The following is an 18,497-nucleotide window of genomic DNA, read 5'->3' as shown; positions in this document are numbered from 1 at the left end:
TTCCTCTACTATTTCTACGAGTTGGTAAACAAACTGAAATGGTGCATACCGCCACCTAGAGTGTGTTGTTTGAACAGATGTAAAGCCAAGGTTGGTGATTTACTGTCACCTGCCGTTATGGAATGTTTGTTCACGAGCATAATTCATTGGCTGTTCCCTCCCGATGACCAGGATGGAATGATGTGATCCTTCCTTAACCCATAGGATCCTTCCTTAACCCATAGGATCCTTCCTTAACCCATAGGATCCTTCCTTAACCCATAGGAAGTCCCACCCAGTTGACTAATTCAAAATGGTGAAATCCCTCTATGTTGCTGCCCATGTTAAAACGTTTTTTTTTGTGGCACTAGAGCCCTCTATCTATCTCTATGAGTACACCCTAGGTACAGATTTAGGATCAGCTTCCCCTCCCCCAAGCCTTAAGCATTAGTGTGGAAAATGCTAAACTGACTCAAGATCAGCATCTAGGGGCAACTTCACCCTCCTCCATAATTATGTGATACAAATGACCCCCTGACCTCTGACCTTTGACCTTGATGACCTTGGCAGTGCTCCTGGAGGAGTAGACCTTGGTGATGTTGAGTTGGTTGGTAGCAACACAGGTGTACTCCCCGCTGTCCTGGGGCACCATCCTGTAGTAGTGCATACAAATACAGATACTGTCAACACTATTTCCAGTGAGTTTTCACATATAAGAAGCTAAATAATACAACATTGACGAAGATCTACGTGACTGGAGTGGTGTATTTGTCAATAAATATATCAGTTATCTTCAGTTGTTTGCATATCCAATGCATCCCTGATCTAAGATGCATCTTCAGGTGGGCACAAATTAACCTCTGAAAGACAAACACAAGACAGACAGACCAGACAGACCAGTAATAACAGACCATCCACAATACAGTACCTGTAGATGAAGAGTTGTTCCTGTGTCTGATTGTGTAAAGGAGACAGGGGGAGGGGCTTCCCATCCACCAGCCACTGGTAGGAGACGTGGTTCCCTTTGGCGATGTTACAACGTAGGGACAGTGGCTTCCCTTCGTAGAACTCCACAGACCCTGATTGGACTACAACCTCTGCACCGTTGACTGGGTCTGTGGGAGAACACATACAACCATGCAGTAGAACCATTCTCAGCACCATAGAATCTGATAATGTTGTGTTCTAATTCTAGGAGGGCATTTTAGATCTGTGAAAACATTTTAGTTCTATTAAGACATTGTAATTGTATAAAGACATTCAAATTCTATGAGTACATTCTAGTTCTATGAGTACATTCTAGTTCTATGAGTACATTCTAGTTCTATGAGTACATTCTAGTTCTATGAGTACATTCTAGTTCTATGAAGACATTGTAAACTCAGCAAAAAAAGAAACGTCCTCTCTGTCAACTGCATTTATTTTCAGCAAACTAAACATGTGTAAATATTTGTATGAACATAAGGTTCAACAACTGAGACATAAACTGAACAAGTTCCACAGACATGTGACTAACAGAAATGGAATAATGTGTCCCTGAACAAAGAGGGGGTCAAAATCAAAAGTAACAGTCAGTATCTGGTGTGGCCACCAGCTGCATTAAGTACTGCAGTGCATCTCTTCCTCATGGGCTGCACCAGATTTTCCAGGTCTTGCTGTGAGATGTTACCCCACTCTTCCACCAAGGCACCTGCAAGTTCCCGGACATTTCTGGGGGGAACGGCCCTAGCCCTCACCCTCCGATCCAACAGGTCCCAGACGTGCTCAATGGGATTGAGATCCGGGCTCTTCGCTGGCCATGGCAGAACACTGACATTCCTGTCTTGCAGGAAATCACGCACAGAACGAGCAGTATGGCTGGTGGCATTGTCATGCTGGAGGGTCATGTCAGGATGAGCCTGCAGGAAGGGTACCACATGAGGGAGAAGGATGTCTTCCCTGTAATGCACAGCTCTGAGATTGCCTGCAATGAAAACAAGCTCAGTTCGATGATGCTGTGACACACCGCCGCAGACCATGACAGACCCTCCACCTCCAAATCGATCCCGCTCCAGAGTATAGGCCTCGGTGTAACGCTCATTCCTTCGACAATAAACACGAATCCGACTCGTCAGTGAAGAGCACTTTTTGCCAGTCCTGTTTGGTCCAGCGACGGTGGGTTTGTGCCCATAGGCGATGTTGTTGCCGGTGATGTCTGGTGAGGACCTGCCTTACAACAGGCCTACAAGACCTCAGTCCAGCCTCTCTCAGCCTATTGAGGACAGTCTGTGGTCTAGAGTTTTTTTTCCCTCTGGTTACACATGTGACATGCTGGCAGAAATGATGTAAAAGGGATTTAAGTTTGTCTGTTAAAATCCCCGGCCGCTAGGAGCGCCACTTCTGGATGAGCATTTTCTTCTTTCCTTATGGCCTTATACAGCTCGCTGAGTGGACTTATACAGCTCGCTGAGTGGCCTTATACAGCTCGCTGAGTGGCCTTATACAGCTCGCTGAGTGGCCTTATACAGCTCGCTGAGTGGACTTATACAGCTCGCTGAGTGGACTTATACAGCTCACTGAGTGGCCTTATACAGCTCACTGAGTGGCCTTATACAGCTCACTGAGTGGCCTTATACAGCTCGCTGAGTGGACTTATACAGCTCGCTGAGTGGACTTATACAGCTCGCTGAGTGGCCTTATACAGCTCGCTGAGTGGACTTATACAGCTCGCTGAGTGGACTTATACAGCTCGCTGAGTGGACTTATACAGCTCGCTGAGTGGCCTTATACAGCTCGCTGAGTGGACTTATACAGCTCGCTGAGTGGCCTTATACAGCTCGCTGAGTGGCCTTATACAGCTCGCTGAGAGGCCTTATACAGCTCGTTGAGTGGCCTTATACAGCTCACTGAGTGGACTTATACAGCTCGCTGAGTGGACTTATACAGCTCGTTGAGTGGACTTATACAGCTCGCTGAGTGGACTTATACAGCTCGCTGAGTGGACTTATACAGCTCGCTGAGTGGACTTATACAGCTCGCTGAGTGACCTTATACAGCTCGCTGAGTGGCCTTATACAGCTCGCTGAGAGGCCTTATACAGCTCGTTGAGTGGCCTTATACAGCTCACTGAGTGGACTTATACAGCTCGCTGAGTGGACTTATACAGCTCGTTGAGTGGACTTATACAGCTCGTTGAGTGGCCTTATACAGCTCGCTGAGTGCGGTCTTAGTGCCGGCGTCAGTTTGTGGTGGTAAATAGACGTCTACGAAAAATATAGCTGAAAACTCTCTTGGTAGATGGTGTGGTCTACAGTGTATCATGTGGTACTCTACTTCAGCAATACATTGAGGTTAATATCAATATCAATCTTAATATCAGACATCGCGCCCCAGCTGTTACACACACCCCCACCCCTCGTCTTACCGGACGTAGCTGTTATTGACAAATAGACACACACCCCCACCCCTCGTCTTACCGGACGTAGCTGTTATTGACAAATAGACACACACCCCCACCCCTCGTCTTACCGGACGTAGCTGTTCTGTCCTGCCGACGCACAGAAGACCAAGACAACTGTATATTATCCGTGTCGTCATTCTTAGTGAAACATAAGATATTACAGTTTTTCATGTCCCGTTGGTAGGATAGTCTCAAACGGAGCTTTTCCAGTTTATTCTCCAGTGATTGCACGTTGGCTAATAGAACAGATGGTAGAGGCGGGTCACTGACAAATTCTCTGATCGGACCCTGATCTCCGCCCCTTGCATTTCCTTATTTTCTTCCTGCGAATGAAGGGGATTTGAGCCTTGTCTGGGAGAAACATTATATCTTTCACTTCAGACTCATTAAAGAAAACAATCTTTGTCCAGTTTGAGGTCACTGTTCTTATAGTCACTGTTCTTATAGTCACTGTTCTTATAGTCACTGTTCTTATAGTCACTGTTCTTATAGTCACTGTTCTCATAGTCACTGTTCTTATAGTCACTGTTCTTATAGTCACTGTTCTTATAGTCACTGTTCTTATAGTCACTGTTCTTATAGTCACTGTTCTTATAGTCACTGTTCTTATAGTCACTGTTCTTATAATCACTGTTCTTATAATCACTGTTCTTATAGTCACTGTTCTTATAATCACTGTTCTTATAGTCACTGTTCTTATAGTCACTGTTCTTATAATCACTGTTCTTATAGTCACTGTTCTTATAGTCACTGTTCTTATAGTCACTGTTCTTATAGTCACTGTTCTTATAGTCACTGTTCTTATAGTCACTGTTCTTATAGTCACTGTTCTTATAGTCACCGTTCTTATAGTCACCGTTCTTATAGTCACCGTTCTTATAGTCACCGTTCTTATAGTCACTGTTCTTATAGTCACTGTTCTTATAATCACTGTTCTTATAGTCACTGTTCTTATAGTCACTGTTCTTATAGTCACTGTTCTTATAGTCACTGTTCTTATAGTCACTGTTCTTATAGTCACTGTTCTTATAGTCACCGTTCTTATAGTCACTGTTCTTATAGTCACTGTTCTTATAGTCACTGTTCTTATAGTCACTGTTCTTATAATCACTGTTCTTATAGTCACTGTTCTTATAGTCACTGTTCTTATAGTCACTGTTCTTATAGTCACTGTTCTTATAGTCACTGTTCTTATAGTCACTGTTCTTATAGTCACTGTTCTTATAGTCACTGTTCTTATATCCACTGTTCTTATAGTCACTGTTCTTATAGTCACTGTTCTTATAGTCACCGTTCTTATAGTCACTGTTCTTATAGTCACTGTTCTTATATCCACTGTTCTTATAGTCACTGTTCTTATAGTCACTGTTCTTATAGTCACTGTTCTTATATCCACTGTTCTTATATCCACTGTTCTTATAGTCACTGTTCTTATATCCACTGTTCTTATAGTCACTGTTCTTATATCCACTGTTCTTATAGTCACTGTTCTTATAGTCACTGTTCTTATAGTCACTGTTCTTATATCCACTGTTCTTATAGTCACTGTTCTTATAGTCACTGTTCTTATATCCACTGTTCTTATAGTCACTGTTCTTATATCCACTGTTCTTATAGTCACTGTTCTTATATCCACTGTTCTTATAGTCACTGTTCTTATAGTCACTGTTCTTATAGTCACTGTTCTTATATCCACTGTTCTTATAGTCACTGTTCTTATATCCACTGTTCTTATAGTCACTGTTCTTATAGTCACCGTTCTTATAGTCACTGTTCTTATAGTCACTGTTCTTATATCCACTGTTCTTATAGTCACTGTTCTTATAGTCACTGTTCTTATAGTCACCGTTCTTATAGTCACTGTTCTTATAGTCACTGTTCTTATAGTCACTGTTCTTATAGTCACTGTTCTTATAGTCACTGTTCTTATAGTCACCGTTCTTATAGTCACTGTTCTTATAGTCACTGTTCTTATAGTCACTGTTCTTATAGTCACTGTTCTTATAGTCACTGTTCTTATATCCAGGGGCTAATTTTGGTCATAAGAGACAGTAGCATCAACATTATGTACAAAATAAGTTACAAACAATGCGAAAAACACACGACTGGTTAGGAGCCCGTAAAATGGCAGCCATCCCCTCTGGCGCCATTCTTCCAGGACAAAACAAAAGTATTAATACAGGGTCTACGACTCACCGACTACTCTGAGGTGGTGTCTTTGACTGACGGTGGGTTGTATTACTGTGTTGTTCTGGACGCTGGCTACACACACCATGTAGCCCTCGTAGGAAGCAGTGATGAACAGAGGGAAATTGGCCATCTCACCAGACAGAGCACTGTAGAAGCCTAAGGCCTTGGACCGGTCACCTTCCCTGAGGACAGATTACAGTAATGGATTGGATACGTAACAGTGGTAAAAATGTATATTTTATTGTGTTGTTTACATGGCATTATATTCACAGGGCTCTGTAGAAACTTAAAGCTGCAATATGTAACTTTTTGATGGCGACCCAACCAAATTCACATAGAAATGTGAGTTATAGATCTGTAATCCTCATTAAAAGCCCGTCTCAGAAGCGGTAGATCTGTTGATCTATGTGTGCTATTTCTATGCTTCCCGTTCTTATGTTTTGTTTTATGCATCTTTTACGTTCAGTTTTGTGCACCAGCTTCAGACAGCTGAAAATACTACACTGGTTATGGAAAAGATCCTTCACAATGATTCTCTACACTACACATGCTGGTTTTGTCACATAAACTGAAATTAGGCGAACTACTCGAATTTTAACAAACAGGAAATGGCGGAGCGATTTCTGCATTGAGCGTCTTTAAGGTCTTGTCTAATGTGAGTTTCAAATTGACCCCTAGAACCCTACCCCCTAGGCACTGACCCCTAGAACCCTACCCCCTAGGCACTGACCCCTAGAACCCTACCCCCTAGGCACTGACCCCTAGAACCCTACCCCCTAGGCACTGACCCCTAGAACCCTACCCCCTAGGCACTGACCCCTAGAACCCTACCCCCTAGGCACTGACCCCTAGAACCCTACCCCCTAGGCACTGACCCCTAGAACCCTACCCCCTAGGCACTGACCCCTAGAACCCTACCCCCTAGGCACTGACTCCTAGAACCCTACCCCCTAGGCACTGACCCCTAGAACCCTACCCCCTAGGCACTGACCCCTAGAACCCTACCCCCTAGGCACTGCATTGGATTGATCAGCCTACTTGCCTACTGATATATTCATATTGCCAACACCTCCTTTCAGATCTCCAGTACTTAGGGTCTTGAGGTAGATATTGTGGCAATCTTAACCAAACACTTAGCAAGCTGGTCAAGAGGTTCAGAAAAGGATCTTTTGGCGTAACAACGAAGGTTTTGGGTTGACAGTCGTTTGAGTCTCGGTCAGGGCTACTCCCTGAATTCCCTACAATACAGCAACACCCACCTGAATAGCTGGTAGAGGATGGACTCTTCTTTAGGGTAACGCAGAACTTCACACTGGAATTCTTCTACAGTCTTCTCTAGGGCTGTTGAGGGGCCGTACAGAAACGGTCTGCCTAGGACTGAGGCTCCTGGGACTGAGGCTCCTTGGACTGAGGCTCCTGGGACGGGGACAGGGGGAACAGGGGGTACACAACACAGTCAGACACACTCAGAAACACACACACACACACACACACACACACACACACACACACACACACACACACACACACACACACACACACACACACACACACATACACGCACAACTAAGAAATTGGCACAAAACTTACTTGTCTCCTGGCAGAAGGTGTAGAAACCTTCAGAGAAGAAGAAAAAGAAGACTGTTGGTGTTCTATAAAATAATCATCTGAAAGCCATAATAACAAGTACAGCAGGACTCACCCAGTAAAACTACTACTGTTGTTCTGAGAGTAGTCATCTTCTCTCCTTCCTCCGTATCCACAAAACACAATTTGACTGGAAGTTTGCTTTTGACTGAAGAAGCAGATATGGACTTGTATCCGTGTGTGTGTAAAGGTTTGAATGTGTTTACATTTGTTGTGTGTGTGTGTGTGTGTACTGCAGTTAGTGTTTGGAGGGGTTAGTGGTTATGGAGGGTGGTGAGAGTGAATGAATGGTGGAGACAGAGAGATAGAGCGAGAGAGAGCAGGATGTGGGGGCCGATAAAAATAACAGAAAGAAAGGTTAGGACCTAGTAACCTACACGCCCCACTACACACACACCAGACACACACTCCAGACACACCCAGCAGACACACACACACACACACACACACACACACACACACACACACACACACACACACACACACACACACCAGAAACACACACACACACACACACACCAGACACACCCAGCAGACACACACACACACACACCAGACACACACACACACACACACACACACACACACACACCAGACACACACACACACATGTGCACAGAACTGATAGTACTATACACCGTCCCCCTCCCTTTTACCCCCTCTCTCCAACAGCAGTTCCACAAAAACACAACATGCTTCAAATGTCGCAACTTTATTGACACACGAGATGTAGCATTACATTTTGTATTGTTTCAGTATTGATAACAATTCTTCCATTAAAAGTCATAAAACATTTGAAAAGACAATTTACAGTCTTAATTTTTTGCACTTTGGTGCAATTTTGACAAGTATGTGGTACATTTTCACAACTCTTAGACTCTAAACAGATCATCAAAATGTCACGTGGTCAAAACTCTAAGCACATTTTCCATTGACTGAGTACTACAAACAAATTCACAATGTCACTTGTTCACTGCACCAAATCACTCTTTCACTTTGCACACATATTCAAGTATTCAAGTATCTGCCTTTCAAAATGCAATATTCACTTTTCTTTGGATATGATTTTCTTGTCACTTGTCAACAATACATTTGTCACTTAATCAAACGGCTCAAAACGCATAACTACTGAACCAAAATGGAGTAGTGCTTAGCTTACTTATATAGTTTCATAACTGCTGAACCAAAATGGAGTAGTGCTTAGCCTATCTATATAGTTTCACAACTGCTGAACCAAAATGGAGAAGTGCTTAGCTTACTTATATAGTTTCATAACTACTGAACCAAAATGGAGAAGTGCTTAGCTTACCTATATAGTTTCATAACTACTGAACACTGTAAAATGAATGTACATAAATGTATCAATTGACATCAATTTATGTTGGAATTTAAAATCAAATACTATATGTATGTATCTGTAAATACTACATCATCATTCTCCATCAGCCAGGGTGCTTCCATTGGACAACATGGAGAGTCACTGGAAGTGCTTCCATTCGGAATTACACTGTGCTGTACAATGCACTGCTGAAATACCTGGGGTGTATATTACAATATATTTATACCTGAGTTGTATATTACAATATATTTATACCTGGGTTGAATACAACAATATATTCTACTCTTTATCCAGATTTCATTGATACACTGATGAATTTCAAGCGGAGAGACCGGCGATCCCATATCAGTTGACGAGTCACACAGGAAAAGGTGTAGCTGAACAGTGTTGCATGGGGCAGAAATAGCTACACCAGACTACCACCAGGACGTTATAACTGTAGCCTACTGCATTACAATACCTACACAATACCCCATATATCTGATCTGCACATGTACTGTATAAGGATAATGAAACTGTAAGACTGACATATGTACTGTACTGCATAAGGATAATGAACCATTAAGACTGACACATGCACTGTATAAATCAAATCAGATGTTATTGGTCACATACACATGGTTAGCAGATGTTAATGCGAGTGTAGCGAAATGCTTGTGCTTCTGGTTCTGACAGTGCAGTAATATCTAACAAGTAATCTAACAATTCCCCAACAACTACCTAATACACACACATCTAAAGGGGGGATGAGAATATGTACATATAAATATATGGATGAGCGATGGCCGAGCGGGATAGGCAACGTGCAATAGATGGTATAAAATACAGTGTGTACATGTGATATGAGTAATGTAAGATATGTAAACATTATTAAACTGCCATTATTTAAAGTGGCTCGTGATCCATTGTTAAAGTGGCCAGTGATCGGGTCTCAATGTAGGCAGCAGCCTCTCTGAGTTAGTCATTGCTGTTTTAGCAGTCTGATGGCCTTGAGATAGAAGCTGTTTTTCAGTCTCTCGGTCCCAGCTTTGATGCACCTGTACTGACCTCGCCTTCTGGATGATAGCGGGGTGAACAGGCAGTGGCTCAGGTGGTTGATGTCCTTGATGATCTTTTTGGCCTTCCTGTGACATTGGGCGCTGTAGGAGTCATGGAGGGCAGGTAGTTTGCCCCGGTGATGCGTTGTGCAGACCTCACTACCGTCTGGAGAGTCTTACGGTTGAGGGTGGAGCAGTTGCCGTACCAGGCGGTGATACAGCCCGACAGGATGCTCTCGATTGTGCATCTGTAGAAGTTTGTCAGGGTGTTGGATGACAAGCCAAATTTCTTCAGAGATGCTGTTGCGCCTTCTTCACCACGCTGTCTGTATGGGTGGACCATTTCAGTTTGTCTGTGATGTGTACGCCGAGGAACTTAAAACTTTCCACCTTCTCCACTGCTGTCCCGTTGATGTGGATAGGGGGGTGCTCCCTCTGCTGTTTCCTGAAGTCCACGATCATCTCCTTTGTTTTGTTGACGTTGAGTGAGTAGTTGTTTTCCTGACACTACACTCCGAGTGCCCGTAAGACGGTCAACGAAGTGGAGATGTTGTTTCCTACCTTCACCACCTGGGGGAGGCCCGTCAGAACGTCCAGGACCCAATTGCACAGGGGTTGAGACCCAGGGCCTCCAGCTTGATGATGAGCTTGGATGGTACTATGGTGTTGAATGCTGAGCTGTAGTCAATGAACAGCATTCTTACATAGGTGTTCCTCTTGTTCAGATGGGATAGGGAAGTGTGCAGTGTGATGGCAATTGCATTGTCAATGGACCTGTTGGGGTGGTATGCAAACTGAATTGGCTCTAGGTTGGCAGGTAAGGTGGTGGTGATATGATCCTTGACTAGTCTCTCAGCACGTCATGATGACAGAAGTGAGTGCTACGGAGCAGTAGTCATATTGTTCAGTTACCTTTGCCTTCTTGGGTACTGGAACAATGGTGGCCATCTTGAAGCATGTGGGGACAGCAGACTGGGACAGCAGACTGGGACAGCAGACTGGGACAGCAGACTCGGACAGGGAGCAATTGAATATGTCGGTAAACACACCAGCCAGCTGGTCTGCGCATGCTCTGAGGACACATGCTCTGAGGACACATGCTCTGAGGACATATGCTCTGAGGACACATGCTCGGAGGACACATGCTCTGAGGGCACGTGCTCTGAGGACACGTGCTCTGAGGACACGTGCTCTGAGGACACGTGCTCTGAGGACACGTGCTCTGAGGACACATGCTCTGAGGACACATGCTCTGAGGATGCGGCTAAGGATGCCGTCTGGGCCAGCAGTGTTAACACGTTTAAATGTTTTACTCACGTCGGCCACAGAGAAGGAAAGGGGGGGCTCAGTCCTTGATAGCGGGCCACAACGTTGGCACTGTATATCCTCAAAGCGGGCAAAGAAGGTGTTTAGTTTGTCTGGAAGCATGACGTTGGTGTCCATGACAGAGCTGGTGTTCTTTTTGTAGTCCATGATTTCCTGTAGGCCCTGCCACACACGTCTTCTGTCTGAGCCGTTGATTTGCAACTTATCTTTGTCCCTGTACCAGCATTTTGCTTGTTTGATTGCCTTGCGGAGGGAATAACTGCATTGTTTATATTCAGCCATATTCCCAGACCTCTTTCTATGGTTAAATGTGGTGGTTTGCGCTTTCAGTTTTGCACAAATGCTGCCATCCTTCCACGGTTTCTGGTTAGGGAAGGTTTTAATAGGCACAGTGGTTAAAACATCTCCAATGCACTTCTTTATAAACTCACTCACAGAGTCAGCGTACAGATCGATGTTGTTCTCTGAGGCTGACCGGAACATTTCCCAGTCTGCGTGATCAAACAATCTTGAAGAATGGATTCCGATTGGTCAGACCAGCGTTGAATGGTTCTAGTCACTAGTACATCCTGTTTGAGTTTCTACCTATAAGACGGTAGGAGCAAGATGGCGCCGTGGTCGGATTTGCCGAAGGGATGGCGGGGAAGGGCTTTGTATGCATCACGGAAGTTAGAGTAGCAGTGGTCGAGTGTATTACCCCCGTAAGTACTGCAATCAATATGAGTTTTGAGTTTTGTTGTAAGAGTTTTGAAGATATAACACTTCAATCTGAAAAATGGGCTGAAGTGTTTGAAAAAAAACGTTATAAATAGTTTGTTGGATAAAATTACATTGAAGGATTATTTTGTGAGGAACTCGTCGGTCTGAGGTTGGGTTTATTTCATCACGTCGGTTATATTGTGATCTCAAGGGTCTGAAAAGAGAAAGAACAGTTATGATACAAAGTTGTATTTTACCAAAATATATTTCACAAAAAAGTGATATACTTTATGGACATTTGTCAGTGTGATCTCCTTTTTCTACACTGGATTATTCTGGAGTTTAGATTCAAAATCATGCACCTAATATCAGTAGTATATTGGCTGTACTATTGCTGCATTCAAAACAACTGGGAACCCTGAAAAATACGAGGTCAAATCATGACGTCACTGATCTTCAGGTCGGAAAGTCGGAGCACAAGAAGGAGGCCAGAGTTCCTGAGATGGAATTTCGTGCTGGATGACCTTTCAAATAGACTTTTCAAATAGAGCTTGTTTTCTTCCGAGTTCCCGGTTGTTTTGAATGCAAGGAAGTCGGAAGTCGGAGATTTCAGAGTTCTGAGTTCCGAGCTCTCAGTTGCTTTAAATGCGTCATCAACTCTACCTGATTCTCAACTTCACTGCCTACACTGGAAGTGTCCACTTGCTTGACCCCTGACCTGGTAGTGATGTCAGACAGAGGAAGTGGATCTGGAATGATGCAGAAATGTTCGCTGAATCGTCTTTCACTGAAGGGGGAGACATTAAAGAGACAGAGAGCGAGAGAGAGAGAGACAGACAGGCAGACAGACAGAAAAAGAGAGAGAGAGACAGACAGAAAGACAGAGACAGACAGACAGATAAAGAGAGAGAAAGAGAGAGAGAGGGAGATGTTTGTAAGGGCAATGACACTAATCTGAGACAGTACAAGGAGGTTTTGGAAGGGATCATAGTTGGGTTGAATTAAACTGGATAGTTTCAAAACACTATAGGCCTACAATAGACTAATATAAATACAGGACTCACTTTGCTGCTCTCACTCTCTGCTCACTGCTTGTCACAACGTCTGAGAGAGAGGGGGGAGGAAGAGAGAGAGAGAGAGAGAGGGGGGAGGAAGAGAGAGAGAGAGAGAGAGAGAGAGAGAGAGAGAGAGAGAGAGAGAGAGAGAGAGAACGAAAGATTGAGAGTGACACATTTAAGAACAATGACCATATTCTGAACACACACCCACCTCGTTGGCGGTTGAGCATCCTCATCACACAGGCCACACCCCCTGCCAGGGTCAGCATGAGGAAACAGCAGAATACTATGGCCATGACCTCTATGGTTGTCGTGGAAACTTCTGTATGGACAGAGATGAGAGGGGAGAGAGAGGTCACCACAATCAACTCACCTGTAAAGTTTCAACATAACTCACCTGTAAAGTTTCAACCTAACTCACCTGTAAAGTTTCAACCTAACTCACCTGTAAAGTTTCAACCTAACTCACCTGTAACGTTTCAACCTAACTCACCTGTAACGTTTCAACCTAACTCACCTGTAAAGTTTCAACCTAACTCACCTGTAAAGTTTCAACCTAACTCACCTGTCGACTCGTCACCATGCATAAAGTTAATACAGTTAAATAAATTGTTATCATTTAGGGTGCTTCCTAACTCACCTGTGACCTGCACAAGGACAGGTTGGCTTTCCACCCAGGCGGACGTTACGTCATAACTGTCCCTTGCCCTGCACCGATAATACCCAGAGTCCTCTAGGGTGATCTCGGTGAGGAATAGGGTGCGCCCTCCGTCCGCCAGGGCGTGAGAGGGGTGAGAGGAGTCTCCCTCAGAGGGGTGAAGGAGGAGGGAGCCGTTGAGGGACCAGGAGAAGAAAGGGAATGTCCCGAGGCTCAGGAGGCATTGGAGACGAGCGGCGGCCATCTTGGAATCAACCCTGTAAAGGTACTCCACATCCACCTTTGGTGAGCCTCTTACTGGGACTGGAGGGAGGGAGGAAGGAGAAGGAGGAAGGGATGGGAAGGGGGAAGGGAGGGAGGAGAAGGAGGAAGGGATGGGAACGGGGAGAGAGGGAGGAATGAGAAGGAGGAAGGGATGGGAAGGGGGAGAGAGAGGAATGAGAAGGAGGAAGGGATGGGAAGGGGGAGAGAGAGGAATGAGAAGGAGGAAGGGATGGGAAGGGGGAGAGAGAGGAATGAGAAGGAGGAAGGGATGGGAAGGGGGGAGAGAGAGGAATGAGAAGGAGGAAGGGATGGGAAGGGAAGGGGGAGAGAGGAATGAGAAGGAGGAAGGGATGGGAAGGGGAAGAGGCGGAGGGAGGGAGGAAGGGATGCGAAGGAGGAAGGGATGGGAAGGGGGAGAGAGGAAGGAGAAGGAGGAAGGGATGGGAAGGGGAAGAGGCGGAGGGAGGGAGGAATGAGAAGGAGGAAGGGATGGGAAGGGGAAGAGGCAGAGGGAGGGAGGGAGGGAGGAATGAGAAGGAGGAAGGGATGGGAAGGGGGGAAAGAGAGGAATGAGAAGGAGGAAGGGATGGGAAGGGGGGAGAGAGAGAGGAATGAGAAGGAGGAAGGGATGGGAAGGGGGGAGAGAGGAATGAGAAGGAGGAAGGGATGGGAAGGGGGAGAGCGAGGGAGGGATGGCCACAGTCAACACTCATACAGCTATCATGGCATAAACACAGTCAACACTCATACAGCTATCATGACATAAACACAATCAAAACTCATACAGCTATCATGACATAAACACAGTCAACACTCATACAGCTATCATGACATAAACACAGTCAAAACTCATACAGCTATCATGACATAAACACAGTCAACACTCATACAGCTATCATGACATAAACACAGTCAACACTCATACAGCTATCATGACATAAGCACATGCAGGAAACACATAGAACACTACAATACACACACACACATAGGTTTAGCCCGTACCCACTACCAGAGTCAGGGGTCTGCTGGTCAGTCTCTGTGCATCACTCTCCACTGTACACCGCACCGTGCCCATGTCACGCCCGGGAACCATGGCAACAGGGAACCAGGCAACCAGCGACTCCGTTGCCACGTCGGAACCCACCTCCTTGTCGTCAAGGAAGAGGTAGAAGGTCACGGGAGGGGTTCCCCTTGATGACCTGCAGGTCACATTGCCGCAGAAACTCGAACCCTCTTTGGAGATGGTGAAGGATATTTGGGGTACGGAGAGATAGGCTGAGGGAGAGAGAGATAAAGAGAGAGATCGAGAGAGAGAGAGAGAGAGAGAGAGAGAGCGAGAGAGAGATAGTAGGGCAGAGAGAAAGAAGGAAAGAGACAGAGGGGGACAGAAATGGGGGGAGAGAAAGGAGGGTGAGAAAGGGAAAGGAAGAGAGAGAGAGAAAGGAGGGCAGAGAGAAAGGAGGGCAGAGAGAAAGGAGGGCAGAGAGAAAGGAGGGCAGAGAGAAAGGAGGGCAGAGAGAAAGGAGGGCAGAGAGAAAGGAGGGAGAGAAAGGAGGGCAGAGAGAAAGGAAGGCAGAGAGAAAGGAGGGAGAGAGAAAGGAGGGAGAGAAAGGAGGGCATAGAGAAAGGAGGGCAGAGAGAAAGGAGGGAGAGAAAGGAGGGCAGAGAGAAAGGAGGGCAGAGAGAAAGGAGGGCAGAGAGAAAGGAGGGCAGAGAGAAAGGAGGGCAGAGAGAAAGGAGGGAGAGAAAGGAGGGCAGAGAGAAAGGAGGGCAGAGAGAAAGAAGGGCAGAGAGAAAGGAGGGCAGAGAGAAAGGAGGGCAGAGAAAGGAGGGCAGAGAGAAAGGAGGGAGAGAAAGGAGGGCATAGAGAAAGGAGGGCAGAGAGAAAGGAGGGAAGAGAGAAAGGAGGGCAGAGAGAAAGGAGGGAGAGAAAGGAGGGCATAGAGAAAGGAGGGCAGAGAGAAAGGAGGGCAGAGAGAAAGGAGGGAAGAGAGAAAGGAGGGCAGAGAGAAAGGAAGGAGAGAAAGGGAAAGGAAGAGAGAGGGTTAAAAGGGAGCAGAACGTTTGACATGTTATAGGTTCTCTGTGTAAATAGTCTCTGTGATCACCATTCCCCAGGTCCAGTACGGTTGTGGTTGTGACTTAACCTTCGACTTTTAACCTCTGCAGTTGTACCTTTGACCTTAACCGTGACCTCTCTGCTGCTGGAGAACCTGCTGTTGGTCTGCATCCTGGTCCCGGCAATGCACGAATAATTCCCAGCATGCTTTGCTGTGACCCTCTCCACCACCAACGTGTTCCCCACCGGCCAAAGCAGAAGCGGGGTCAAAGGTGAGGTTGGAGATGATGTCACTTCCTGTCTGTTGTAGAACCAGGTGTAGGAGAGGTGGGAGCCCTTGGTGACATCACAGGTGAGAGTGAGCCTCAACCCCTCGTAGAGAATGGGAGGATCAGGGTCAGAGGTCACCATAGTGCCTGAGACAGGGACTGAGGTGGGGTGGAGGAGAGGAGAGGAGGAGAGGAGGATGGAGGAGAGGAGGATGGAGGAGAGGAGGATGGACGAAGGGGATGGGTGAAAGCATTTAGCTGTGAAATGATCGATTCCACTGAAACAGCTCTACCACACACACACACACACACACACACACACACACACACACACACACACACACACACACACACACACCCTTCTACTCACTCACTACTTGCAGGCGGACTGTTCCACTGAGGCCCATGTTTCCACCTGCCGTCACCCTGCAGTGGTACGATCCTTCTGACGTCACAGAGATCTTCAGGAAGAACGTAGCCGATTGGTCGTCTTGGAGGTCATTGCTCGTGGCGACCAGGTGGTTGCCGTCCTTCAGGAGCTCGTATGTGTTTGGTGGAGGAGACCCAGGTGACCTACATTGGAACACTACCTTGGAGTTCAGGTAGGCCTTGTCTGGACCAATCAGAATAGGGCTAGGGAGAGATGAACCACCTGCAGAGAGGGAGTAGGTTGAAGTAGCCTCGAGATGCTGATCTCGGGTCAGTTTTGCATTTCCTTAATGGCTAAGGTCAGGGTCGGGGAAGCAGATCCTAGATCTGTACCTAGAGGAAACTTCAGCCCAGAGCTCTGAAACATGGTTTTACATTTGTTTAGGTTCTTTAGAACATTGCTGTCAAGCAGTTGGAGAGTTTAGTGTGGCCGTGAAACTCAAAACTGGACATTTTCTCATTGAACCATATGGAGGATATAGTAGACTGTGATAAGAGTCATGTGTGAGAGTCATGTGTGAGAGTCATGTGTGAGAGTCATGTGTGAGAGTCATGTGTGAGAGTCATGTGTGAGAGTCATGTGTGAAGAGTCATGTGTGAGAGTCATGTGTGAGAGTCATGTGTGAGATGCAACTTTTAATTGAATGTAACTGGAAAACAGAAAACAGGAACAATATGAATACATACCCATTATGGACACTAGACAGGCCACCACTGGGAGAGAACAAACCAACAGAAATACCTTAGTACAGGACACTTGTCAACTTTACTCTGTTAGCCTGGGTCCTAGTCTCCTTATGGCATTGCCATCATTGGCTTGACAATGACAGCAATGGAGTCGGTAAGAGCCACAAGCAGATCTGGGGACAGGGTATAACTTTGTTGAAAAAAAATGAATACACTGACTCACCTAAAACAGGCAATAAACATAATTCTCGTTTTTTCTTCATACTCAGGCTCAGTCTTCATCCGTAGCATGCTGTCTGTATAAGGGTCATGGGTGTGTGTGTGTGTGTGTGTGTGTGTGTGTCAGGGTGTTGCACGGTCCACCACATGCTAGAGGGAGATAACTTGAGTATGTGCGTCTCTCATCAAAAACGTTCAACTATACTGTCCATCTAGACAACACTATGACTACTACAACTATACTGTCCATTAGACAACACTATGACTACTACAACTATTCTGTCCATCTAGACAACACTATGACTACTACAACTATACTGTCCATCTAGACAACACTATGACGACTACAACTATACTGTCCATCTAGACAACACTATGACTACTAACCTACTACAACTATACTGTCCATCTAGACAACACTATGACTACTACAACTATACTGTCCATCTAGACAACACTATGACTACTACAACTATACTGTCCATCTAGACAACACTATGACTACTACAACTATACTGTCCATCTAGACAACACTATGACTACTACAACTATACTGTCCATCTAGACATCACTATGACTACTACAACTATACTGTCCATCTAGACAACACTATGACTACTACAACTATACTGTCCATTAGACAACACTATGACTACTAACCTACTACAACTATACTGTCCATCTAGACAACACTATGACTACTAACCTACTACAACTATACTGTCCATCTAGACAACACTATGAACACTACAACTATACTGTCCTTCTAGACATCACTATGACTACTACAACTATACTGTCCATCTAGACATCACTATGACTACTAACCTACTACAACTATACTGTCCATCTAGACAACACTATGAACACTACAACTATACTGTCCATCTAGACAACACTATGACTACTACAACTATACTGTCCATTAGACAACACTATGACTACTACAACTATACTGTCCATCTAGACATCACTATGACTACTACAACTATACTGTCCATTAGACAACACTATGACTACTAACCTACTACAACTATACTGCCCATCTAGACAACACTATGACTACTAACCTACTACAACTATACTGTCCATCTAGACAACACTATGAACACTACAACTATACTGTCCTTCTAGACATCACTATGACTACTACAACTATACTGTCCATCTAGACATCACTATGACTACTAACCTACTA

At 45.2% G+C, this 18,497-nt stretch overlaps 2 protein-coding genes across 7 annotated transcripts in view; both read right to left on the bottom strand.

Annotated features, from left to right (window-relative positions):
• LOC139424347 (Fc receptor-like protein 5) overlaps positions 1–7,878 on the bottom strand; it is a 31,526-nt gene extending 23,648 nt beyond the window's left edge. For both annotated transcript variants that reach the window (XR_011635929.1, XM_071176087.1), the window contains exons 1-6: positions 7,311–7,878; positions 7,199–7,225; positions 6,868–7,024; positions 5,615–5,790; positions 908–1,094; positions 526–632 (exon numbers count right to left, since the gene is read on the bottom strand). Coding sequence is in view for 1 of the 2 variants with exons in the window: in XM_071176087.1 (XP_071032188.1) it covers positions 526–632; positions 908–1,094; positions 5,615–5,790; positions 6,868–7,024; positions 7,199–7,225; positions 7,311–7,347 (691 nt within the window). In the remaining variant the exon portion in view is untranslated. The remainder of the gene's footprint in view (positions 1–525; positions 633–907; positions 1,095–5,614; positions 5,791–6,867; positions 7,025–7,198; positions 7,226–7,310) is intronic.
• A 742-nt stretch (positions 7,879–8,620) lies between these two features.
• Positions 8,621–17,438, bottom strand: LOC139424346 (Fc receptor-like protein 5). Of its 5 annotated transcripts, none has more exons than XM_071176085.1 (10): positions 17,304–17,438; positions 17,081–17,107; positions 16,335–16,616; positions 15,812–16,123; positions 14,639–14,911; positions 13,355–13,675; positions 12,926–13,036; positions 12,721–12,760; positions 12,375–12,443; positions 8,621–11,870 (listed from the first exon to the last, which is right to left on the bottom strand). In XM_071176085.1, the coding sequence occupies exons 1-10, from the start codon at positions 17,341–17,343 to the stop codon at positions 11,672–11,674; spliced, it is 1,674 nt and encodes a 557-aa protein (XP_071032186.1). In that variant the 5' UTR covers positions 17,344–17,438; the 3' UTR covers positions 8,621–11,671. The 5 variants fall into 5 exon arrangements, with proteins under 5 accessions (XP_071032186.1, XP_071032187.1, XP_071032185.1 ...); XM_071176086.1 differs by having other exon boundaries at positions 9,173–11,870; positions 12,320–12,443; XM_071176084.1 differs by having other exon boundaries at positions 9,173–11,870; positions 12,320–12,443; positions 12,721–13,036.
• Positions 17,439–18,497: the final 1,059 nt, after the last annotated feature.

This window comes from Oncorhynchus clarkii, chromosome 13 (assembly GCF_045791955.1).
Source record: "Oncorhynchus clarkii lewisi isolate Uvic-CL-2024 chromosome 13, UVic_Ocla_1.0, whole genome shotgun sequence".
Taxonomy (NCBI): domain Eukaryota; kingdom Metazoa; phylum Chordata; class Actinopteri; order Salmoniformes; family Salmonidae; genus Oncorhynchus; species Oncorhynchus clarkii.
The sequence above is the reverse complement of the archived record's forward strand: the minus strand, read 5'-3'. Positions and strand labels throughout refer to the sequence as shown.